At 39.4% G+C, this 27,312-nt stretch overlaps 1 protein-coding gene across 4 annotated transcripts in view; it reads left to right on the plus strand.

Annotated features, from left to right (window-relative positions):
• Positions 1-27,312, plus strand: part of MKLN1 (muskelin 1) — a 223,900-nt gene that overhangs the window by 189,966 nt on the left and 6,622 nt on the right. For 3 of the 4 annotated variants that reach the window (XM_080663161.1, XM_080663160.1, XM_080663162.1), the window contains 5 exons: positions 234-381; positions 2,043-2,157; positions 5,101-5,240; positions 13,635-13,737; positions 21,314-21,368. In XM_080663161.1, the coding sequence (XP_080519287.1) occupies positions 234-381; positions 2,043-2,157; positions 5,101-5,240; positions 13,635-13,737; positions 21,314-21,368 (561 nt within the window). Of the gene's footprint in view, positions 1-233; positions 382-2,042; positions 2,158-3,493; positions 3,652-5,100; positions 5,241-13,634; positions 13,738-21,313; positions 21,369-27,312 lie in introns of those variants that run through there. The other variant, XM_080663163.1, reaches the window with a different exon arrangement.

The following is a 27,312-nucleotide window of genomic DNA, read 5'->3' on the forward strand; positions in this document are numbered from 1 at the left end:
ATCAAAATGCAACCTTTTGGTCCAAACTATGCTACAACCAAGTGAGCCACTGGCCAGGGCTGTTTATTGTTTAATATAAAAGTTATGTAGTGTGTTAAAAAATAAGTTGTGGTCTTACCCTACAGAGTAGGGTAAGGATGTATTAATCTTTAACAGAATAGCACTAATCTTTTACCTAATGAAACACTGTCTATGTGAACATTGTCCTCTTATTGTTTTCTTTCATTTTATAGTTCCAATGACAGGATTCACACAGAGAGCAACCATTGATCCAGAACTGAATGAAATACATGTCTTATCTGGACTCAGCAAGGACAAGGAAAAGAGGGAAGAGAATGTCAGAAATTCATTCTGGATTTATGACATAGTGAGGAATAGTTGGTAAGGAGCTCTTGTCTGTACTGCAGTTCCAATTTAACATTTCTTGAGGTTGTATATTCAGAAGAAGAGGGAACTGGAGGACTTGTGTTAATTTGTGATGTTAAAACAGGGCACTTAAGAGAACTTCTTCCATTCCGTAATGGAGGGTAGTGCTCAACAACTGAAGAATTTATTATTTTCTAAATACGACATTTATTTACAGTAACAATGAAAGTGTACTGTAGTTTTATTGTGAATAGGTAAATGGGTTTTTAGCTCTTTCAGCCTTTGTTTTGAACCTTCATAAATGTTTGTGTTTCAAAACATGAGGTAGGTTGTTCTTAAGTGAGGTTTTGATGGACATTAAAAGAACTTAAGATCTCAGTTCTCACAAATCAGATTATTTTATGGGAATGACCAGAACTTTAAGATTTGATGTAAACAAATTTATAATTGTTTTGTGGGTAATTAGACATGCAATTAATTTGCTGTCTACAATTGTATTAACACTAGAGGCCTGGTGCATGAAATTTGTGCACTCGGGGGAGGGGGTCCCTCAGCCCAGCCTGTGCCCTCTCGCAATCTGGGAGCCCTCGGGGGATGTCCGACAGAGGGCTCAGGCCCTAAGCCGGGGAGTGGGGCTAAGCTCGCAGTCAGACATCCTTAGCACTGCACAGAGGTGGGAGAGGCTTCCGCCATTGCTGCTGTGCTCTCCAGTTGTGAGCCCGGCTCAGGGCTTCTGGCTGAGTAGCACTCCCGCTGTGGGAGCGCACTGACCAACAAGGGGCAGTTCCTGCATTGAACATCTGCCCCCGGGTGGTCAGTGTGCATCATAGTGACCAGTTGTTCCGCAGTTTGGTCGATTTGCATATTAGCCTTTTATTATATAGGACTAGAGGCCCGGTGCACGAAATTTGTGCATGGGGGGTTGTCCCCTCAACCCAGCCTGCACCCTCTCCAATCCGGGACCCCTTGTGGGATGTCCGACTGCCAGTTTAGGCCTGATCCTGGATCAGGCCTAAACCGGCAGTCGGACATCACTCTCACAATCCTGAACTGCTGGCTCTTAATCGCTCACCTATCTGCCTGCCTGGTTGCCCCTAACTGCCCCCCCCCCCCCGCCAGCCTGATTGCCCCTAACTTCCCCCCCTGCTGGCCAGGTCACCCCCAACTGCCCCCTCCCTTCCGGCCTGGTTGCTCCTAACTGCCCCCCCCCCCCCCGCCAGCCTGGTCACCCCTTACTGGCCTCCCTGCTGGCCTGATCACCCCCAACTACCCCCCTCTGCTGGTCTGGTCACCCCCAACTGCCCCCCTTGCTGGCCTGGTTGCCCCCAACTGCACCCCCCCTCCAGCCTGGTTCCCCTAACTGCTCCACCCCCTCTGGCCTGGTCACCCCAACTGGCCCCCTGCTGGCCTGGTCGCCCCCAACTGCCCCCCTGCCGGCCTTGTCGCCCCACGCAGCCTGCTGTCAGTTGTTTGGTCATCCCTCACTTCCCTCACTAACCTCCCTCCCAGCCTGTTCACCCCACACAGCCTGCTTGCTCAGTCGTTTGGTTGTCCCTCACTAACCCCCCTGCCAGCCTGGTCATAGGCAGCCATCTTGAGCTTGCATATTACCTCTTTAGGATTATGTATACTGCTAATTTTCTAGGATAGCATGCCTTAAAAGCAATGTCTTGCAGGTCTTGTGTCTATAAAAATGATCAAGCTGCAAAGGATAATCCAAGTAAAAGTCTTCAAGAAGAAGAACCCTGTCCAAGATTTGCCCATCAGCTTGTATATGATGAGTTACACAAGGTATCCTAACTACATTGACCTGTAAATTTTCCATGACCTGCAGTCTGAAAGAATCCAAAAAATATGTTTTTTATTATTTTTAAGTGGATTTGAATAAAAAATTATAATACATACCAGACATTTAATAGAGTATGTAGCAGGCGTTCAATGTTATTTTCCCCTAAAATTCCTTAAGAGAATAAACATTTTTGCATAGATGGTAACTCCTTGAACTTTCCTCTTTGGAAAATGGTCAGTGGCTACTTCTTAATTCATAGATCAGATACATAGCATGGCCTATTGTATAGTTTTCAGCATTTGGGTTCCATGTCTCATGATATGAAAAGGTATATATAACTTCCTGATTTTAGATTTCATTGTTTAAGAAATCTTTTTATCTTTATTTTTCCTATCTATGAGTGACATATCTTTTCCATCTGCTTTGTGAAATAGTATGGCATTCTGAAGTTTAAGTGTCAGTTAGTGTTCAGAATGTTTTCTTTAACTATTTCTCCCTTAAGCTTTACATGTAGTTTAGTGATTGGGCTCAGATTATATAGTAAGCTACTGACATAACCTATATAATTTCCATTTAGATCACAGATGAATATTTAAATTTTATATCATTTGAGACCTTCATGTTAAAGATACCATGGGAGTGGATAAAAGCCCTTTCTCTTAGTGTCTCCCAAATTAAAGGGTAAATGAATTTCCATCCTTAGGATAGAAATAATATTGCGATTCTATTACACTATTCAATATAAATTTATTTTTTTGATGAATCCTCACCTGAGGATATTTTTTCCATGGATTTTTAGAAAGAGAGGAAGGGAGGGAGTTGTAGGGGAGGAAGGAGGGAGGGAGGGAGACAGAGAGAGAAACATCACTGTGAGAGAGACACATCGATTGGTTGCTTCCCGCATGTACCCCGATGGGCTGGGGATCAAACCTGCAACCCAGGTATGTGCCCTTGACCAGAAATCGAACCCAAGACCCTGCAGTGCAAAGTTCAATACTAACCACTGAACACACTGGCCAGGGCTTGAATATAAATGTTTTTAAAATTTCAGAAAATGCCTTTAACACTTTGTGCAAGTACAGAATATCACTAAAACTAAATAATATAATAGTGAACATTATTGCATTCCTTTTACATTTATTTTTTGGTACTAATTGAGTAATGGAATATTTTAAAAGTTATTTCACAAATTATATGTGCCATTTAATATTTGACCTTAAGGCTAAAGCTAAATTAAGATGCTAAAATTTTTTAAAAGTTTCTAATTACTATTGACCTTCAGTGATTTGACATCTTTTTTTAATAGTTTTTTAAAATATGTCTTTTTATTAATTTTAGAGAGAGAAGAGAGAGAGGGAGAGAGTAACATTGATTGACTGTCTCCTGTACACCCCCTACTGAGGATTGAGCCTGAAACCAGGGCATGTGCCCTAACCTCGAATCCAACCAGCGATCTCTTGATGCTTGGGATGATGTTCAACCAACTAAAGCACACCGGCCAGGTTGTCATCTGTCCTTTTTAAAGATATAATTTATTATAATCAACACTTGATTAACTTGATAATCCCCATTATTCATTGCCCTCAAAGTATACATTGGATTAGCTTCTTGCTATTGTTAATAAACAAAATATAACTGAGCAAATTTGAAGGTCACATTGGGTATTAAGCCATTTATGAATTCAGCAGCATCTTATCTAGCAAGCAGAGAAATTCTCTGAGGGATTAAGTGTTGTCCTGGTCAGTGTGGCACAGTTGGTTGGAGCATCGTCTAGCTCATTGGTAGGCAAACTCATTAGTCAACAGAGTGGCAAACCGCGGCTTGCGAGCATATGTGGCTCGCGAGCCGCAGTTTGCCGACCACTGGTCTAGCTCACCAAAAGGTGGCAGGTTCAATCCCTGGTCAGGACATAGGGCATGTTAGGAAGGCAACTGATTGATGTTTCTCACCTCTCTCTCTTTCTCTCTCTCTCTCTCTCTCTCTCTCTCTCTCTCTCTCTCTCTCTCTCTCTCTCTCTCTCCCCTCCCCCCCACCCTTCCTATCTCTAAAATCAATTAAAAAAAACATTTTTTAAAATATATTTTATTGATTTTTTACAGAGAGGAAGGGAGAGGGAGAGCGAGAGAAACATCGATGAGAGAGAAACATCCATCAGCTGCCTCCTGCACACCCACTACTGGGAATGTGCCTGCAAACAAGGTACATGCCCTTGACCGGAATGGAACCTGGGACCCTTGAGTCCACAGGCCAATGCTCTATTCACTGAGCCAAACTGGTTAGGGCTAAAAAAAAAACTTTTTAAGATGGAAGTCTTTTATAGAAAAGAGGGTGAGGCAAGTAAGTCATCAATAAGAGAGAAATGAAAGTTCATGGAGGAAAGTAAAGAGTTTAGGTGACGCTGGCTTCTCACTAGGTGAGCTGTGGAGTTTCAGTTGGCTGGGCTTCTTGCTGGACAAAAAGAAAATCTTCCTGCTTAGGTGTTAAAGCAGTTGCGCTTTCTGTTTGGGAACGAAAGGGCCTCTCTTTCTGTTGGGGTTTGTAGTTGATGTCTTCCAATATGGGGGTATTTGACTTCCAGTGATAGGTAATTGACTTCTATAGTCTATCCCAACTTCAGTTTTGGTTGAAGTTTTCTTTATTCATTTTTACACTATCATTGCTTTTGTTTGATGTGTCCATTGTCAGTGTAATCATGGTAATAGAACTTATTTTAATATAAAATGTAATTTAGGAAGTAGTCACAGTAATTTAAAAAGTAAAGTGGAAACTTGAGAAAAATTAAGAGAAGCAATAATATTTTGATTTTTTTTTTTTTAATATGAGTAAGGCTAAGAAAGGTACCTATTACACAGTATTAGCAAAATGAAGAAGTTTTACTGTCACTTAACATAGTTTCTTAAGTATGCACGTCTTTTTAAAAGTCTGGTTTGTTTTGTTTATTACAGGTCCATTATTTATTTGGTGGGAATCCAGGAAAATCTTGCTCCCCAAAAATGAGATTAGATGACTTCTGGTCACTGAAGTTGTGTAGGCCTTCAAAAGATTACTTACTGAGGCATTGCAAGTACCTCATAAGAAAACACAGGTATAAAAATAATTCACGGGAAACTTTTATTTAACTTTGTCAGCTATTGTTAGTATTATATTACCTAAGCTTTAGAGATGTGCCTTTGTCTTTGGAAAGTTAGTAACATAAAAGTGTAAACACTGAAGGTCATGACTTTTGTAGGTGCCCTGTTATCCTCCTAATTTTGGTTTCTTCTTTCAAAGGAAGACACAAAGTGAAAATAGATATTGATGCTAAATTTTTAAAATATAGGACAAGGAAATTTTGCAACTGTTAAAATAATGGAAAAAGTTTCTGTGAAGGTGATTAACTTAACATCAAGTAACTTAAGGCCTAACCACTACAAATTACATCAGTTCTAGATTATTGACATATGCCTGACTTGTTGATAACTTTAACTGTGAATGTGATGATATAGTTTATTAATAATATGTTTATAATTTGATGTTTCAGAATACAACTTTAAATAGAATTAGTTTTATGTCATTACCTTTGCTAATTAATTGTAAAATCATGTAATTAAACATTTTCATGTATGTCTCTTGAGTCATGTTTGCTTTTTAAAAAGACCTAGCAGGTGTTAAGCTACTAAAAAAATGTAGAAAAGTATATCTGTCCTTTTGGTTTCTGATAGTGTTAGATGATAAATATTTATAGTTTGAAAGAAGTTAACCTTTAATGATGATAAAAGCTACCATTTATTGAACAATTTTTGTGTGCTAGATCTTGTATGTTATTCTCACAATAAGCCAATGGAGGAAGAACTGTTACTGTCACTTTTTTATAAAAGAAGAAATGATGGAGAAACTTTTAAATGGGTTATATAACTCATCTAAGGTCACTCAACCGTACGTGACAGATAGAATTTGATCCTGAGTATTCTGATTCCAGAATTCTCCATTTCATCACCATCACCACCACCAACACCACCACTACCACCACCACACACACGCACAGAGGCACATACTAGTGTGTATACACACGTATGTTTATCTGTTTATTATATAATATGTTTTATATAGAATATAAATACATGAAAGTCTGTGTAGATATAAATTAGACTATTCCTTTATCATATGTTTACTTATTGTTGCTTTTCACAAGTTATACTTGAGAGATAAATTAATAACAGAAGCTAGTTCTGTTTCTTTGGCATTACTGTGAATAATTAGTATATTTTCTGTAGAATCTACAGGAGAAAGGGTCTGAATCTTCACATTGTCTGGATGGCAAGAATAAATTCTGTTTTATTAACAAGATTTAAGCTTGAGGTACCTTTGCTAATGTTTACATTGCTAAATTTTATTCTTCAGTACTTTACTTAATGTACCTAGATACTTAATATTAAACTTTGTTTTTATAAGGATATGGGGAAGTTATAGAGCTCTTTTTCTACCTTAAATATAACAACTGGTCATTGGAATGTTAGAGTGAGCTTTTTAAAAAAATTTCCTGACCAAAAGTCCATTAGAAATTAAAGGAAATTGTTTAATGCTGCATGTAAAGAATTGGAACTCACAAATACTTCCCTCTGGCTTTGAATTGTAAAAGTATTGCATGGGTAATAATAAAGAAGAAAATGAGTCTTCTCTCCCTACCAAAAGAATTGAATCACTTATCATCCCTCCATTCAGGAGTAATATTTTGGTGTATATCCTTCTAACTATATGTACACACTATTGTTTTGAATCTGATTTCTTTCAGTGAATGATGTATTATAAACATTACCATGTTAATAAATACAAGTACAAATCATAATTGTAATGGCTGCATAGCATTCTACTTTATGTAATTCACTTAACCTTTTATAGAATATTTATTCTCAATTTATTTGCTATAGTTAATATTACTGTAGTTAAATAATATTATTGTTAATATATATATTTCTATATGCACCTCTATCTAAAAATTCTGTAGGATAGTGGTAGAATTGGGAAATTATCATTTTCCCTCCTTCCCATAGCCCAGCCATCCTCAGAAGTGTTACTCTTTTTTATCTTTGGAAGTTGTTTTTCTCCTTTAGAAATATATCAGTGGGCAGGTGAAATGACAGTTTGGGAATCTGAAATATTATGTATTAGGGCATGCTTTAAGTTTTAAGTACAATCATCATTGCTAGTAACTTGATTCTAGTAAAGGTGTAGAGTGAGGAGTGAAAGTTGATGAACAATAAACGAATAATCAGTAACAAATCACTTAGACTCTTAAATATATGATGAAAGAGTCTTACAAATGTTGTACAAGACTAAGTCATTAAATAAAATGACTGAAATTGAAAGGCAGTAAGTTTGTGTGGTTGGGCAAATAATCAACATTGGAAATTTTCTACTATGGGAAAGAAAGTGTGCCAGTTTATTTCAGAACCTCAGAAAAGCTCTTGAAGGGGAATATAAGAATGTTTTATATAGATTATCCATTTATATATATTATTTTCAGTAGAGTAATAATAGCATAAAAATGTGGACCATAGTACTCTTCTTTTCTGATCTTGACTACTCTTTGCCTCTAGTTCTGTAGCTAATAGTTATATTGGAAAAATATTATACCTGAACCTTGGATTGATATTCAAGCCTTCTAGTTTAATCTTTCTGGAGATTACTTTGCTTATGTGTAAAATGGCCAAAGCAACCACTTAAGTGTTTTTATAAACATCAATAAAACTATTCATATAAGAAATATTTATTGAGCACCTTTACTGTGCTAGATATTGTCTTAGGTTCTGTGGATATGTCAGTGAAGAATACAAAAATTTCTATCCTCAAGTTTCCTTCTTAATAAAGGGAGGCTAACAATAAGCTTAATAAGGAACTTATATGTTAGATAGTAAGTCTTCATGAAAAAAACTCAATCAGGTTAAGAACTATTTTTGTATAGGTGAGGGAGCTGGGGATGTGATTTTTAAATAAGAATATTAGGATAGACCTCACTGCAAAGAAGACATTTGAGTAGAGACCTAAAGAACATGAGAGAATGGATCATATAGATATTTGAGAGGGAAAGTGTTCCAGATAGGTAATAGACAAGGCTCTGAGGTTAAAAATATGCCTGGATTATTTGAGAAATAAATTGAGGAGGACAGTGTGATAGAAGTGGAATAAGTGAAGTGATTATGGTAGGAGACAGGTAAGAGAGATAAAAAAGGGGTCAGATTGTGAAGGTCCTTTGGCTTTTACTCTGAGTGAAAGGGTAGCATTGAAAGATTTTACATTGAGGAATGACACGTTCAGATTTAGCTTTTATTTAAAACAATTCTGGCGGGGGGAAAAGGAGATATATGTACTACTATATGTAATACTTTAAACAATAAAATTAAATTTAAAAAAAAAAAACACCAAAAAAAATTCTGGATTTTCTTCCAGAAGAACTGGGTAAAAGGTCATGGCTATTTTCACTCGGGGGGAATTCTTTAGAAACAGCAAGTTAATGTAGTTCAGTTTGGTGCACTTAAAGTTCTGGAGATCAAAGAAACCAAGATGGCGGCATAGGTAAGCACCTAAACTGCTGCCTCACACAACAATTTCAAAACTACAACTAAAAGACAGAACGGACATTATCCAGAACCACAGGAAAGCTGGCTGAGTGGAAATTCTACAACTAGAAGGAAAGAGCAAAGCTCACGGGGAATCAGAGGAGCGGCAAAGGGCTGAGGTACGGAGACACATGCGCAGAGAGGAAGGGCGGCTGAGTGCCTGGCTGACTTTCTCTGGCGGGAGGGGGAAGGAAGCCCCTGACTGCACTGAACCCCAATTCCAACTGCACTGAACCCCATTTCGGAGCGAAACCCCATGGACCCAGACTCATACAGGGGGAGTCTGGACTGTCAGGTAGAGAGAAAGGCACACGGAGACTCGGAGCCGCGGCGGGCAGGGGTCTGGAGGTGTGCGCATGCGAGTGCTCGCAGAGCAGATTGAATGCAGAGGTTGCTGCAGGCTTTCCCTAGCGGAAGGGAGTCGGAAGCTCCTGACTGCACTGAACCCCAGTTCCCACTGCACTGAACCCCAGTTCCGGGCGAGCCCCTGGGGACCCACGCTCTTAAGGGGGGAATCTGGACTGTCAGGAGGAAACTTAGGGGAGCCGCGGAAGGCAGAGGTCTGGAGGCACACGCGCAAGGGCAGGGCTGATGGGAAGCCAAGACTGTCTGCTCTGCCCTGAGACTCCACCCCATCCAAGCTGAGCACAGAGGCTTTTGCAATTTTGCAAGTCTAATCCTATAAGGCTGTCTCCAGCACCAAACTTCTCCCAGCGTACACACAGCTGATCCTCACAGCCAACTGGCCTGGAGGTCAATTCCTCCCAGTGATACCAACAACAATCAAGACTTAACTACAACAAGGCTGTACACACAGTCCACAAAGGGGTGCACCAAGAGTGTCCACCTCAGGTTAACTGGGGTGGCCGACCCACTGGGCCATATAGGAAACCTAGCACACAAAGCTACCCTGCCAACTCAGGGAAGCAGCAAAAATGCGGAGACAAAGAAACAGATCACAAATGAAAGAAATGGAGGAAAACAAACGACTGGATATAGAATTCAAAACCATGGTTATAAGGTTTTTCAAGAATATCCTAGAAAAGGCCAATAAATTTAGCGAGACCCTCGAAGATATGAAGAAGGACCAACTAGAAATTAAACATACACTGACTGAAATAAAAAATATTATACAGAGACCCAACAGCAGACTAGAACGCAAGAATCAAGTCAAAGATTTGAAATACAAAGAAGCAAAAAACACTCAACCGGAAAAGCAAAAGAAAAAAGAATCCAAAAAGTTGAAGATAGTGTAAGAAGCCTCTGGGACAACTTCAAGCATACCAACATCTGAATTATGGGGGTGCCAGAAGAAGAGAGAGAGCAAGATACTGAAAACCTATTTGAAGAAATAATGACTGAAAACTTCTCCCACCTGGTGAAAGAAATAGACTTACAAGTCCAGGAAGCGCACAGAACTCCAAACAAAAGGAATCCAAAAGGGACCACACCAAGACACATCATAATTAAAATGCCAAGAGCAAAAGACAAAGAGAGAATATTAAAAACAGCAAGAGAAAAACAGTTAGTTACCTACAAGGGAGCACCCATACGATTGTCAGCTGATTTCTCAACAGAAACTATGCAGGCCAGACGGGAGTCGCAAGAAATATTCAAAGTGATGAATAGTAAGAACCTACAACCAAGATTACTCTACCCAGCAAAGTTATCATTCAGAATGGAAGGTCAGATAAAGAGCTTCACAGACAAGAAAAAGCTAAAGGAGTTCATCATCACCAAACCAGTATTATATGAAATGCTGAAAGATATTCTTTAAGACGAGGAAGAAGAAAAAAGTAAAGTGAAAAATTATGAACAACAAATACATATCTATCAACAAGTGAACCTAAAAATCAAGTGAATTAAAAATCTGAGGAACAGAATAAACTGGTGAATATAATAGAATCAGGGACATAGAAAGGGAGTGGACTGATAATTCTCAGGGGGAAAGGGGTATGGGGGGGGGGTCCAGGAAGAGACTGGACAAAAATCGTACACCTATGGATGAGGACAGTGCGGGGGAGGTAAGGGCAGAGGATGGGGTGGGAACCGGGTGGAGGGGAGCTATGGGGGGAAAAAGGAAAAACAATTGTAATAATCTGAACAATAAAGATTTATTAAATTTTTTTTTAAAAAGTTCTGGAGATCATCTATTAGCATTTGGGGGAAAGATGTTGGCTGTATTACATTAGTGAGTCATCAGTAAGGAAAAGGAGCTTGCTCAGGAAGAGTAGAGGGATGTAGGGCATTATCTGAGGATCACCACTGTTTGAGGGAAGGCAGAGGAAGGGATATTCCATAAAAGAGATCCAGAAAGTACAGTAAGATTCCAGAAAACTTTGAAGGTTGCAACAACTGAATTTCTTGATGGATTTGATATGGGTATGAGAAAAACAATAGTTAAGGATGACTGCTAGGGTATCTTAAGAATCTTGTCTACTAAATTGAACTGACAATAAAAGGCCCAACTTAGACATTTGAGAAAAACAGACTCTTTTTTTTTTCTACCACCTTTTAAAATGACTTAGAGTTTTGAGGGGCTTATTACATTGGGGACAGAATAGATAGAAATTGATTTCTGAATTGAACATGAAAATTACCTTTTTAATTCAAATCTCATATTAAATTAGATACCAGGTCTTTCATTATATAAAAGCTTACCCTGTACTGATGTGCTGGCTTATTTATTTTTGTTGTTCTTTTGGGAAATAACTACTTCTTTTTCAATAAAATATAAGTTTGGAGGGAGAGAAGTATATTGTATGCCAAGAAAGTGTCTCCTGGTTCTTAATGGTACCATGTAATATAGCAAATAAAGTGCCACTATATATATATATATATATATACATATATATATATATATATGTATATATGTATATATGTATATATGTATATATATATGTATATATGTATATGTATATGTATGTATGTATAAAATGTTCAAGTTTCCAAAATTGTTTATGAATTGGGGCATAGAAAGGGGCAAAAGAAAAGAAATTTAATAGGGTTAATTCCTGTTCCTTTTACAGGGCAGAATTGTTGGCTGAAATACAATTCTAGCCTGCAAACCCAAATCCAGTGATAAAATTTTGCAAGCCAAATAAAAGCTTAGAAAAGGAAGAGAGAGAGGATAACTTACAGGAAAATTGATCTCTTTACTGGATTTAATAGGATGGTAGGTGTGTTTTGGTTAGGTTATTTCAGGTTGCAAAGGAGAAAGACATGCTTAAAATAAATTCACTGAAAGAGAATTTATTATGAGAATTAAGGCAGTTTCTCAGCATTTAAACACTGAGGCATATGGAGAATCTCTGCCTAAGGAACTCTCCTCTGAGGTTTGTAAGGCTGGCTGACAGTCATGGTATTGTCTGGTATACGAGAACTGTAATATATTGATAGTCTTTGCCCCTGCCTGAAATACAGGTAACCCTATCACTAAGGTTAGCTCTAAAGACAGGAAATTATTGAGGCCATCAGCCTTAACACCATTGTGAATAGCTCATTATTTTCATTTTCCAACTGAAATTAAATGTCTTTTCTTTCTCTCTGAACATTTGAAAAGCATACAAATTTATTATAAATAAATCCATATATAGTTATGCTATAACAAAAGGACATTATCTTATTTAAATAGATAGTCCCAAACAGACTTTTAAAAAAAAAAAAAAAAAAAAGATCTCATTCTTTCCTTTTCAGCCTTGGAATCAGATAGTCCTGTGTTAGATTCTGCTTCTGCCACTTACTACCTCTTATCTTGGCCAAATTCATTCTCAGGTCTCAGTTTCTCATCTGTTGTTTTTTGTTGTTTTTTTTTAATGATGATAAAGTTATTGTCATCATAGAGTTACTAGAGGCCTGGTGCATGGATTCGTGCATATTGAAAGGAAATTAATTAGAAGGTGGTCGGCGGGGCAGGATTAGGTGAGACAGGCCAGACACACCCTGGAGTCAACCTCCCGCCGTCCCTCTCCTGCCGGCCGCACCTGGGGCAGTGCCAGGGCTCGAAGGGCATCTGCAGAGTGAGTGGAGTCCTTCTGGCGGGTGGGGTCCCTTAGCCTGGCCTGCGGGGATTGGGCCGAAACCGGCAGTCCAGCAGCCCCGGTTGGGTCCCGGAGTGCAAGAGGGCACTCTGCAAAGTTGCTGTCGCTCGGCAGCTCCTCATTGAGTGTCTGCCCCCTGGTGGTCATTGCGCATCATAGCTATTAGCCAGTCAACCAGTCGCTTAGTCTTTTATATATATAGATTATTGTGAGGATAAACAAGGTGATATATGCTTGATACAGTGTCTAGCACATGACAAAGGCTTGATAAGTTGCAGCAGTTTGTTGGTATTGTTATTACTGACTAAGGCATGGAAATAATTTCATTAAAATTATCTAATCAGTGTGAATGATATTTCATCAAAAGAACCTAGTCATTTCTATAGTACCTGTTAAGCACCTCCATTTGGGACGGCGGGGGCGGGGGGTGGGGAGGATATTACACAAATCTAATAAAGTATTTTTATTTTATCTCTACTTGTTTTTTATGAAACCTACTTGGCTTCCCCCCCCCCCCCCCCCAGTTTATGTAAACTATTTGACATATTTACTATGTTTTGTAGTTGATTTTATCTTAGCTTATAGTTTTAAGAGGAGGGTGGAAGTGTTCTCACACAGTCTCTAGGAGCACAGCTGCCTGTGCCCACCTGGCATTACCATTACATCTCAGGGACTCCACATCTGCACTATCTATGTGACAGTCTTCTCATTTCCGGATTCCCAAATGCAGGGTTTTTAGATATTCACATAACTCCTCATATACAGTGTCCCCGCTCTGAAAAACATTTCTGATGTTTTCTTATAACTCCAGACAATTATTATTCTTTTTTTACATTTTTCTAGGTTTGAAGAAAAGGCCCAACTGGATCCTCTTAGTGCTCTGAAATATTTACAAAACGATCTTTATATAACTGTGGATCATTCAGACCCAGAAGAGACAAAAGAGGTAAAGGTGGTAATAAACTTTAGAAATTGAGCTTTAAAAAAAAAGTTTTCCAACTTCTGATTTTGCTCTTAGATGTTTAAATGAAAATATGATGGTTCTAATATTAAAAATGACAGAGCAGATGAAATAAAAATTAAATAGGCTTATTTTCATGTGACATAACATTCAAGTCATACACAAAACCCTTGATCCATTTACAACAGGATTATCAGGTATAAAGTTTTAATTTAGATACTAGTTTTATGCATTGGGAAGAAAATAGAAATTTTACTCCCATTGCCCCATGCTTCTTTTACTCAGGGATTACATAATGGTTCATTATAAACTTTTCTGTTGATACTCCGAAACCCGCTTAAAGAAGAAAGAAAACTCCCCTTTTCTGTAGAGAGAAGGTGAAAAGATATTGATGGGAGTAGAATCCTTGCTGCCTTGATAGATAGTTATGCAAATGTTGTATCAGGATAGTTTGACTATAACTACTAACTTCACTTGTCAGTGGTCCCTAAGTTTGAGAAATGAGTAGCAGATCATTGCTTTTCAGGCTATTTTGTTTTTTGGGTTGTTGTTTTTTTGTAATCTAACATGGATGGAACAAAAGATCTATTACTATTATTTTTATGAATATACCTACAACAAGTTTCATGGTTTTATAGCCTGTTTTCCTACTAACTTCTGAGATTCTTTTTGTCATACTTTCCTTTTGATGACTGTCCTTATTCATAGTTCATCTAGCAACATCTGAACCATAATTCATTTCATCTTCCACTCACAGAATTGGTGCTAATTATATGTAGTACTGTCCCTTACAACTATTTCTGTTAGCTGTTGCTTTGCTTTGGCTTTGTAATAGCAACATCAAGCAGTGCTTTTCTCTATTCAGCATAGGTTTCAGATTTAATATTGAATCACTTTCAGGCACCAGGTTCATTGTACTTTCAAGCAGTAGAGCCTATCTGTCCTTGGCAACAAAACAAAGAAATACTCTTTCATAGTTGCCTACTGTGAAAATAATTCCTATTTCTCTTATTTGGTATTGGTTACAACTCCTCATACTTTAGGGGGTTCTTCTCAAAGGAAGACAGTTAATTGTCTTTCCTTGAGTCTTCAGTCAATTCATGATACTATGTTTTCTCCATAGTCTAAAATGGCTAGAACATGGAAACAATTTTTCTCTAATTTTTTAAAAAGCAAACCGAAACAAAATATTGCCAAGCAAATAATTTCAGCTGCAAGTAGGCCAAAGAAAGACAGTTTGTTCTTAATGCTAAGCTCTTGGGAAAACCAGGACAGGGAGTTATCTCAGATTCAAACAGAGCAATTTTTAAAATTTTGGTAGTGGATTTCACTTTGTCTCCTTTCTTTATTAGTCTCAAATTATGATTTTGTATGCCACAGACTTCTGTTCTATTTCTTAAAAGTTTTATTTATCAAGAGTTGTTTAGCCCTAGTAGAAGTTAGTTAAAATGATGTTGTGCATGTGTTTTTCAGCATCTTTTTCAAAACAATACCCTCACCCTAAGATACTCCTCTGTCTGATCCTATGAACAGAAAACTGAAAACATCCTGACATAGATTTTTGTAAGATTATTATTTTTTTATTTTTATTGATTCAGAGAGAAAGGAAGAGGGAGAGATAGAAACATCAGTGATGAGAGAGAACCATTGATCGGCTGCTTCCTGCACGCCCCCCACTGGGGATAGAGACCACATGTGCCCTTGACCAGAATCGAACCCAGGACCCTTCAGTCCACAGGCTGACGTTCTATCCACTGAGCCAAACCGGCTAGGGCAATTATTTTTTTTTTAATGTGTGAATGGATTTTGTTTTGGAGAAATAAATTTCTTGATGATGGTTCCAGTATATACACTTACAGTATTTTTAGTAAGCTATATAGATCTTCATTCTCCTTTTAAGAAATCATTCCACTTATCAAGAAAGGCCTTAATGCTATCCAATACTTTATGTAGTAGTTTATTTTTGTTCTCTGTATACACTTTATTAAATTTTCACTATATTAAGTTGTTACACAGCAAAGTGGTTTTTAGGATTTTCTTTGGAGGGGGGGTTGTTTATCATCATGATGGTGATCATCATGATATTGGGGAAATAGTGGTGAACTACCATTATATACCAAATAATGGTTCTTTGCTTTTGTCCAGTCTCCAGAACATGGGTTCTAAATTAGTGATGAGCTTCTAGTAAACATTATGAGAATGACATCCCCCACCCCCAAGGAAAGACCCAAGAAGAGGATGCGTAAATCAATTCCATCATTCAGAGGATTCTCTAATAGGGAAAGAGAAAAACAAAAACAAACAAGTAAAGCAAGTTTTAACTGGTATTGCACATTATTTATTTAAAAAAATGTCTGCTGAGCTTCCAGAGTACTGGTGTAATTTAACAAATGTGTGTTGAGTCCCTTCAGTATGCCAGGCATTCTTCTAGGCACAAGAGGAAAAAAAGGTAAAGGGATGTCAGAATTAAAAGGGGTGAGAAATGGGCAGTTGCTGTATTAAATAAGATGATTATAATAGACCTCATTTAGAAACGAGATTTTCACAAAGACTTGAAGAATATGAGGAAGTGATCTAAGACAGTGGTCGGCAAACTCATTAGTCAACAGAGCAGCAAACTGCGGCTTGTGAGCCTCAGTTTGCTGACCATTGATCTAAGACAATAATTTGGCGAAGGGAGGGCTAGAACAAAGACCCAAGGCTGAGTGCATTCTGGCTTTGTTTAGGAGAACATCAAGGAGGCCATTGTGGCTGGAGTAGAGGTGAGATGGGTAAGAGTGGTTAGAGGTGAGGTCAGAGAGGTAAGAGCAGGGATTAGAGATTGTGAATGATTTAGTAAGCCATTGCTGGAACTTTGGCTTTTACTCTGAATGAATAAAGAGCTAGTTCAGAGTATTGTGCAGAGGAGTGATATAATCTGCTCTATATTTTAGATCACTCTATTGTATTGAGGATAGATGAAGGAAGAAGAATGAGGATTCAGACAGAGAGACTCATCGGGGAGATTGTAGAAATCTAAGCAAGTGATTATTGTAGCTCAGACCCAAGTAGTAGTCATAGAAATAGTTAGAAGTGAAGTAGAGCAGATTCTCAATATATTTAAAGATAGAACTAACAGAATTTTATGATGGATTGGACATATGGTTTGAAGTAAATGACTCCAAAGTTTTTTACCTGAGTGAATGGAGTTATTATCAACCACATGAAAATGCAATGGGTAGATCTAGTTTGTGGTGGTGGGTAGGGACTCCTGGCTGGGATTGGGAATTTAATGTTGGGTATGTTCAGTTTGAAATGTCTATGAAACAGCCAACTTGAGGTGTTGATGTGGTAGTTAGATATTCAAGTCTAAATTTGGAGGAGAGGTCTGGATTTACTCAGATTGTATATCACTTGGTACCTGTTAAAATCCTAGACCCGTAATTTAATAATATTATTTCAATGACAGGGTTTTTTTCCCCCATCCTTCTGTATGTAGAGCCAATAAACCTTAGATGTTAGAAAAGGGAATTAACCCTCAAAATAAGTAGAAGATAGGAAATTAGTGAAATAGGAACAAATATTAGAAAAGATTTAAAAAGTGAAAGGTTGGCTCTTTGAAAAGGTGAATAAAATAGGTAAACCCCTGAGAAGACAGAAAAAAAAAAGTGAAAACATAAATTATCAACATCACAAATGAAAAGAGGAAATCATTACAGACCCTACATACATTAAAAGGTAATAAGGGAACATTATTAATAACTTTGTCAACAAGTTGCTAATTGGTGAAATGGACAGATTCCTTAAAAGACACAACTTATCAAAGCAGATACAAGAAGAATTAGAAAATCTTAAGGAACTTCATGTCAATTACAGAGATTGAATTTGTAATTGAAAACTGACTAATAATGAAAACTCTGCACTTCATTGGCTGTGTCGTTCAATTCTATCAACAATTTAAGTTATAAAAAAAAACACCATTTCTACACATAGACTCTCAGAAACCAGAGGAAGACAGTATACTTTCTAAATTCTTTTATGAAGCAGCTTAACTCTGATATAAAAACACAACAAAGAGCCCTGGCCAGTGTGGTTCAGTGGCCAGAGCATCTCACATGGATGTTTCCCTCTTTCTCTCACTTTCTCTCTCTCTCCTTCCCTCCCTTCCACTCTCTAAAAAACAATGGAAAAAGTATCCATTGAGTGAGGATTAAAAAACAAACAAAGATATTACAAGCAAAGAAAATCACAGACCAATGCCTCTCATGAATACAGATGCAAAATTCTTAATAAAATTTTAGCTATTTGAATCCAGCAATATATAAAAAGTTTAATGCACAATGACCAAGTAGGGGCTTATCCTAGGACACAGATTGGTTTCACATTTGAAAATCAGTCATTCACCACTTTGACAGAATAAAGGAAGAAAACCATAGATCATCTCGATAAATCAAGAAAGGGGCACTTGAGCCAAAACCGGTTTGGCTCAGTGGATAGAGCGTCGGCCTGCGGACTGAAGGGTCCCGGGTTCGATTCCGGTCAAGGGCATGTACATTAGTTGCGGGCACATCCCCAGTGGGAGGTGTGCAGGAGGCAGCTAATCGATGTTTCTCTCTCATCGATGTTTCTAGCTCTCTATCCCTCTTCCTTCCTCTCTGTAAAATATCAATAAAATATATTTAAAAAAAAAAAAAGAAAGGGGCACTTGACAAAATTAAAAAACCATTCATGATAAAAATTCTTAGCACACTAGAAATAAAAAGAAGCTTTCTAAGTCTCATAAAGGGCATCTATGAAAAACGTGTCAAAAGACATCCTCTATTTACCATGTAAGAAAAAGAAATAAACAGCATGTAGATTGGAAAGGAAGAAGTGAAATTGTTTGCACTTGTAGATGACATTTTGTGTACATAGAAAAGCCCATGCAGTCTGCAAAACAATATACTAAGTGAATTTAGCAAGGTTACAGAATGCAAGGCCTTTAGGGGGAAAAGCAATTCTTTATATACTAGTGGCCCGGTGCACAAAATTCATGCACATTAAAAGGGGGACCCAGAGTCAAGTCCCCGTCTACCCACATGCACCTCAAAATCGCGTGAGACCCAGACCCGGCCAGCCCCACCCTTGTCAAGCCCCGCTGGGCAAGGGGGCGCAGCCTCAGGTCCCTTGTCAAGTCCCGCTGGGCGGGGGGCACGGCCTGTGTTCCCCCAACCCAGCACTGGGGGTGCACCTTGAGGTCCCCCGTCAAGCCCCACTGGGTGGGGAGCACCGCCTGAGGTCCCCTGTCAAACCCTGCCAGGCAGGGGGGCACAGCTTCAGGTCCCCTGGCCCGGTGCTGGGGTGGGGGTGCAGCCTGAGGTCCCCCAGCATGGTGCCAGGGTGGGGGGCGTGGCCTGAAGTCCTCTGTCAAGACCCCCTGGTGGGGGGCACGGCCTGAGGTCCCCTAGCCCAGCACCAGGACGGGAAGCGCACCTTGAGGTCCCCCATCAAGCTCCGCCGGGCGGGGGGCGTGGCCTCGGGTCCCCTGGCCTGGCGCCAGGGTGGGTGTCACGGCCTGAGGTCCCCTGGCCTGGTGCCGGGGCAGGGGGTGAGGCCTGAGGTCCCCTGTCAAGTGCCCTGCCTGGTGCGGGGCATGGCCTGAGGTCCCCTGTCAAGCCCCATGGGGGCAGGGGAGGGTGTAGCCTCAGGTCCCTACTGATTGCTCGTTAAGACTCCTTAAGGGAACTTGGCCTCAGCTGTGGGTGCAGCCATCTTTGTGATGGAGTGATGGTCAATTAGCATATTCCCTCTTTATTGGATAGGATTTCTTAGCAGTGAACAATTAGAAGAGGAAATTTTAAAACCTGTTTATATTAATATCAAAAATAATTAAATATGTAGTTATAAGTCTGTTGTAAGAAGTTAAGTAAGACCTAAAATGGAGAGACATATCACATTTATGGATTGAAAGATTAAAAATTGTTAAGATGCTCATTCTCCCCATATTGGTTTTTAATTTACTGTGGACCCTATAAACAAGCCAGCAGCCAGCAAGTTTGGGTTTTGTCGTCATTGTTAAAATCAACAAACTAATTCTAAAATTTATTTGGAAATTCAAAAAGGTCCTGCACTGGCCAAAACAGTGTTGAAAAAAAAAGAAGTTGGAGATCTCATACTACTTGATTTCTGAACTCTGTATTGTGGTAGACAGATAGGTCAGTAGAACAGACTAGAGCAGTGCTTGGCAACTCATTAGTCAACAGAGCGGCAAACCGCAACTCGCGAGCTGCATGTGGCTTGCGAGCTGCGGTTTGCTGACCACTGGACTAGAGTACAGAAATAGACCCACGTCAGTGGAATCGATTTTTATTTATTTTTTACCAGGGTGCCAAATCCATTGGGGAAAGGAAAGTCTTTTTAACAGATGTGCTGATATCTCAACCCCTATCTCATATTTTATATAAAAATTTAAATTAAGATGGATTATGGATCTAAATATAAAACCCAAAACAATAAAAACTTCAAGAAGAGCCCTCACCAGTTTGGCTCAGTGGATAGAGCGTCGGCCTGTGGACTGAAGGGTCCTAGGTTCGATTCCGGTCAAGGGCACATGCCTGGGTTGTGAGCTAGATGCCCAGTGAGGGGCGTGCAGGAGGCAGCCAGTCGGTGATTCTCTCTCATCATTGATGTTTCTATCTCTCTCCCTCTCTCTTCCTCTCTGAAATTAACAAATATATATATATATATATATATATATATATATATATATATATATATATATCTTCAAGAAGAAAATAGATTATCTTCACAACCTTGGGATAGATCAAAGATTTCTTGGACATGACATAAAGCCACTAATCATAAAAGAGAAAATTGGACTTCAACAAAATTAAAATCTCAAAGACATTATTAAAAACTGGGCAATCCACAGACTAAATATTTGCAGTTGATATCTCTGACAGATGATTGATACCCAGCATATATAAAGAACTATGTATAGGTGGGCAAAAGTAGGTTTACAGTTGTATGTGAATCATAGAGTTTATTCTTATATTATTTATATTATTTATTTGTTATAGCTGTAATTCATAACAATGTAATTGTACATGGGCATGGAATACCAGTCTAACTTGTAATTTAGGAATGGCCTGAGCATAATAAGCATGCTTTTTTTCCTCAGAGTTTGGTTTACACAGTAGTGTTTTAATTAGCATGTACTTATTTTTGAAATGAGAATGTATATGTACTAAGAATTAATAACTGTCCAGGACACCAATCTATCCATATGTGATAGACTATCTCACACTGGGGAAAGTAATTTTCTATTTTATTTCAGTTGACCAGTTATTTGTTAATAAATACATATCTTAATAAAATTTTCAAATAAAATAATTCCAGAACTTGGTTCAGTATTTTGGAAAATAATGAGCAATCCAATAGAAAAGTCAGCATATTCTTTTATCTAAATGTGGTGCTCTTCTTGCCACTCTTTGGTAAATAGACTTAAATGCAGAGGCATACAGTGGCTAATGTATAGTCATAATTAGAGAAGTTACTTTTCTCTAATGTGCTTAGCTAATTTGTTTCTATTTTTCTTTTATAGTTTCAGCTCCTTGCTTCAGCTTTATTCAAATCTGGTTCAGATTTTACAGCTCTAGGTAAGTATTCCCATGTAGTTTATTCACCCAGGTGCCCTAGCATTTGGGAGGTTGGAGTTGGGGTTTTTTTAAATGGAACATCAGAGGAGATGTTCATCTAAGCAATGGAACAAGTTTCAAGGTAGAAAGCAAAATTTCTGATAACTTACTACAAAGTTATTATCAGTCACCAGTTCATAAAACAGTTTGCTTTTCCTGTTCCACCAAATGCTTCCTTATTATGCAAACAGATGACAATTGAAGCATGATCAAAATAAATTAATTTGTATAGCATTGTTTTCGAATACAGGTTGTATTATTGATGTACTTACTATGAGATAACACTTGTTAGTTGAATGATTTTTCCTCTCAGTTTGTTCTTTGTGGTGTTCTGTGGTGTCAACAGAATGGTGATGGGGTATGGTGATAGGGCAGGCAATGAAATAAATCTCTTGGGAGCAGAGAAAATAAATTATCTTTTTCCTGAAAATTGGAATTTTTGTATGCTGGCATCTTGATTGTTCAAGACAAATTCTACTTGAAACTCAAGTGTTTCTTTTTAAAAATTGATTTTAGATTGAGAGGAAAGGAGAGAGAGAAACAGCGATTTGTTATTCCACTTATTTATACATTCATTAGTTGATTCTTGTATTTGCCCTGACTAGAGATCGAACCTGCAACCTTAGTGTATCGGGACTATGCTCTAACCAACTTAGCTACCCAGCCAGGGCAAAACTCAGTATTTCTTAAAGAAACCAAGACTGATGAATCTTATACATCCATCTTCATTTAAGAGTATTCTCATTTAATATTAATGAATTATTAAAGTAAAGTAGACTGTAGTAAAGTGGGGAATTTGTAGCAGTTCCAGAACCCAGAGCTTTAATTCAGGTGAATTTTCAAGATCTTTTTGTAAGTCATTTTTATAGCTTCACTTTTCAGCAAGGTAGTAGCCTTTTGAAATATGGAAATGTCCAGCTTTTCTCTTGTTATTATAAGATGTAGTCACACAGTAAATGCATATTAATCTCATTGGTGCCACTGCTGTTATTGTGTGCCTTAGAGTTGAGCAACAGTATTGAAGTTTTCTAGTATATGTAATATAAATTCTACTCTTTATCTCTGGAATAAAATAACACTTTGGGATATCAGTTTAATTTCTTTAGTGTTTGTCCTTTTGTCTCTTAAAGGTGAACTATACCTCAAAGGAAAAAAATAAAGACCATATGTAATTCTGGTATTCTTCACTGGGATGGGAAAAAAATAGCAGTGTTCCTTGGGGTGTTGCCCTTTCTTTTTCCTCAATGGCTAATTAAGGCTTTTCTACTGATCAAGGCAACTGCAGTATGGAGGTCTAGTTCCCAAATATGTCGAGTTCCACAGGGCAAGACTGGGCAGGCTGCTGCTGTAAAATATGACTCCAGTAGGTTCTTCTAAAAATGTTGGTAGTTGTTTGTGACTATTCCATACAGTGGGTGGGATACATAAGGGCTTTTAAAAAAGATGTTTTCAGGATGTTAAGAAATCTCAACCTTGTGATGGAAAATTTAGGTATAAGCATTATTTTAGAAATTCATGCCCTTATGAATTTTACCATTTGAAACAGATTTAGAGCTAAATGAATTGGGAGCCTGGCACATAGATATTCAGTTTGAATGAATATTTGCCTTGTTATATGTGGATAGCACAGTCCGGAGCTGTTATTTTTACTTTATCGGTGGGCAGTACTAAAATGTCTCTGGCTGACTTATAGAACAAGAATTTCTTGCCAAAACCAGTTTGGCTCAGTGGATAGAGCGTCAGCCTGCGGACTGAAGGGTCCCAGGTTCGATTCCGGTCAAGGGCACGTAACTTGGTTGTGGGCACATCCCCAGTAGGAGGTGTGCAAGAAGCAGCTGATCGATGTTTCTCACTCATCGATGTTTCTAACTCTCTATCCCTCTTCCTTCCTCTCTGTAAAAAATCAGTAAAATATATTTAAAAAAAAAATTTCTTGGCAGTTATTTAAATACTGCCTGGTGCACGAAATTCATGCACTGGGGGAGGGGGAGTGGGTGTCCTTCAGCCCAGCCTGCACCCTCTCCAATCCAGGACTGCTGGCTCCTAACCGCTCAACTGCCTGCCTGCCTGATTGCCCCTAACCGCTTCTGCCTGCCAGCCTGATCACCCCCTAACCGCTCCCCTGCCTGCCTGATTAACACCTACTGTTCCCCTGCTGGCCCGATCGCCCCCAACTGCCCTCCCCTGCCAGCCTGATTGCCCCCAACTGCCCTCCCCTGCCGACCTGATCTTGCCCCAACAGCCCTCCCCTGCTGGCCTGATCTCTCCCCCAACTGCCCTCCCCTACTGGCCTGATCTCGCCCCCAACTGCCCTCTCCTGCCGGCCTGATTGCCCCTAACTGCCTCTGCCTGCCTGATCACCCCTAACTTCCCTCCCCTGCCGGCCTGATCTCGCCCCCAATTGCCCTCTCCTGCAGGCCTGATCTCACCCCCAACTGCCCTCCTCTGCTGGCCAATTTGGTTCTGATTGGTCGGTTTCTATGCCAGTCAGTATCAAAAGCTCCGCCTCCTAGGCAGCCATTGGCTCCTTGCAATTCACCCAGATTTGGTTCTGATTGGTCAGTTTCTATGCCAGTCAGCATCTCTGGGCCTATCTCTGGGCCTTATCATAGAAGCAGGGCTGATCAGCAGCCGCCCCAGGCTGCTGGCGAGCGGCTGAACTGCTGACCTCTGGGAGAGAGAGAGAGAGGCTTGGCTGCTGGTGAGGGAGAGAGAAGCAGGGTCTGATCACCCTGCTTCTCTATCTGCGCCTTGCCAGCAGCCCCTGCCACTGCTGATCAGTCCCTCCTCTCTCTCTCTCCCAGAGGTCAGCAGTTCAGCCCTCTCGCCTGCTGCGCCTCCCGGTCGAGCCTCCCGGTCGTTGCGGTTGTGACAGTCCCAGGGTTTTTATATATTAGGATGTTAGGCTGTTGTCAGCAAATATTTTACCTTTAGCTTAACTCCTTTCTTCTGTCTCTGCCCTGTTCACTGCCAGCTAATATATTTTGTCAGAAACAGTTTGTTTTATTTGGATTTCAAACAAACCTCAAATGCTCTGAGAACAATACAAACACAATGGAAAAAATACAAAAAGAAAATTCCTGTGGAGTTTTGTTTCCTACTTTGTCTAAAGGGAGGCAGTATATTTAGTAGTTAAGAGATGAGAACATAGTATAGTGGTTCAGAGTTAGAATCTAGGTTTACATATCAGCTCTGTCACTTGCTAATTTTAAAAGTAACCTTGAGCAAGTCATCTTCTTAATAATTTATTCATCTATAAAATGGAGGTAATGAGAGTACTTACCTTATGTTGTTGAGAGAACTAAGTGAAATAATTACAGAAAACAGCAAAATAAAACACTAAGTGCTCAATTTAGGGTACTGTTGTTAACTCCCTTAAAAATATAATCTTTGGCCCGGGCGGTGTGGCTCAGTGGTTGAAGGTCTAACAGTTTGATTCCAGGTAAGGGCACATGCCCAGGTTGTGGGCTTGATCCCCAGTAGGGGACATACAAGAAACAGTTGATCAATGATTCTCTCTCATCATTGATGATTTTATCTCTCTCCCTTTCTCCCTTCCTCTCTGATATCAATAAAAATACATTTAAGAAAAATTTTTAAAATATATGTATAATCTTTGTATCATGGTAAATTTGGATGAGGCACAAATTCACATGGCATGCTAATTTTAATAAGGAGAAATCTGATATATTGAAAACGAAAAATACTTTGCATAAAAATTTATGAACAAAAGTACCTTTTATAGGTTTCATGCCTACTTAGAGTTCCTGGTTCTTGTCCTCATTCATTTTCTGTCTGATTGTTTTACCTTTACTCCACATAGAATTGAAATCAAATGGGTTATTTCGTGTGTGTGTGTGTGTGTATGTATGTGTGTGTATGTATATATATATATGTATATATATATATATGTGTGTGTGTATATATATATATATATATATATATATATATATATATATATCTTTAATGATAAATAAACCAAATATTTCATTTTCTAAATCTTATAAGAGGAAATTTGCCTCAGCCTAACTTTCTGATTCCCTTCAGAATTAATCTAGTCTATCTTAATTTCTTAGAATTAAATAAAAGTATTTGTTAATGTTATATGTAATTTAAAGAATTAGAAAGATAATGATTTATAAGTAAGTAGCTGCCATTATCTTAGTCTTAAAAAATTACTTCAGGGAAGAATAACCTCTAGGGATCTTTAGTTTAGAGCTTCTGGTGGCTGTGGGCACTTTTAAGCTTTAACTCAGACATTTTGCTAATTTTAAGAGCAATGTCTTTTTTCCAGAAAGTATCCTTTGGATCAGTTAAGTGTATTTTCAACAATGTATGTGGCATGTAGGAGAAATCTGGTCTATAGAACATATTGCCTTTTTGGTCTTCATACCTCTTTTTATAACTTTTACAGTCCAAATATGATGTGCAAGTATGAATTCAGATAAATATTTAAAACATTTTATACAGTAAGTAGTTAGTGCTTTTTGGCACTGACATTTGTCAGTAAGGTGCATTATCAGTTTCACAGAATTTGCTATGTCCTTTTAGCCCACAAAATTTAGATTTCAGCAAGATACTTTCTTCAACCTCTTGTCTGTAGCTCACATGTTTGCAGGTGCTTTTTATATAATAACTAGAGGCCCGGTGCACGAAATTCGTGCACTGGTGTGTGTGTGTGTGTGTGTGTGTGTGTGTGTGTGTGTCCCTCAGCCCAGCCTGCGCCCTCTCGCAGTCTGGGACCCCTCGCTCCTTACCACCCGCCTGCTTGCTCCTTACCACTCAGCGCACTGCCGCAGAAGCGGGAGAGGCTCCTGCCACCACCACTGCACTCGCCAGCTATGAGCCTGGCTTCTGGCTGAGCGGTGCTCCCCCTGTGGGAGCGCACTGACCACAAGGGGACAGCTCCTACATTGAGTGTCTGCCCCTGGTGGTCAGTGCGCATCATAGTGACCAGTCATTCTGCCGTAACAGTTGCTTAGGCTTATATAGACTAGAGGCCCGGTACATGAAAATTCGTGCACTCACGGGTGGGGGGTGTGTATCTCTCAGCCCATCCTGCACCCTCTCACAATCCAGGACCCCTTGGGTAGGGTCCCTAGGCCTGGCCTGAGATCAGGGCCTATCGGGGCTTTCCTTCCCCCGGCTGCAGACAGCTGGCCCCACCCCCGCCACTGCCACTGCTTGCCATCTGTGCAGCACTGCCCCCGCTCCCCTGCCACCGGTGGCCTCCCTCTACAACAGGCATGGAGTGTGATGGTTTGGCTGGCCTGGGCCTCCCTCTGTGGGGTGATCGCTGGCTGGCTGCACACCTGCCACAGCGTCGCTGGCTGGTGGCCTGGGCCTCCCCCTTTTTTTTTTTTTTTTCCTTTTTTTTTTTTAAGAAAGAGTAATGTTTACTGAGCAATACAGAACTTAGTATTATGAAGGGTTTACCAGGATGGAAATGCACTGCACCCCGCCCCTGCCACCCCCAACATCTAGAGACTACAGTACTTAGAAGTTACACACAGTGGCCATAACTGCTGAATATCTGTTTGTAACAAACAAACCATAGCATATTTATACTGTATCACATCGAGTGATTATAGAAATCCATTTATATATTGCTTGTATAAAATCTTTTTTGTAAAAAATATTTTAAAAAAAAGAAAGTATAAAAAATATGTAGGATTGAAAGCCCTGCCAGGACAGCCAGTCTGTAAACATTCAGTGAGTATGTGCTTTGGAAGGGCGCCCATGCCTCGTACCCACAGCAACTCCAGCAGGGCTGGCGAGGGTGCACCCTGGCTGCCACTCTGGGAAGGACTGAGCTGGACCACGGTGGTTGGGTACAGCAGGGCTGGGCACTGTGCCCTTCTCCAGCCTTGCATCAGGATCAGGGTCAGGGCTGGGGGCAGGCAGA

Source organism: Plecotus auritus (genome assembly GCF_963455305.1).
Source record: "Plecotus auritus genome assembly, chromosome: 4".
NCBI classification, from domain to species: domain Eukaryota; kingdom Metazoa; phylum Chordata; class Mammalia; order Chiroptera; family Vespertilionidae; genus Plecotus; species Plecotus auritus.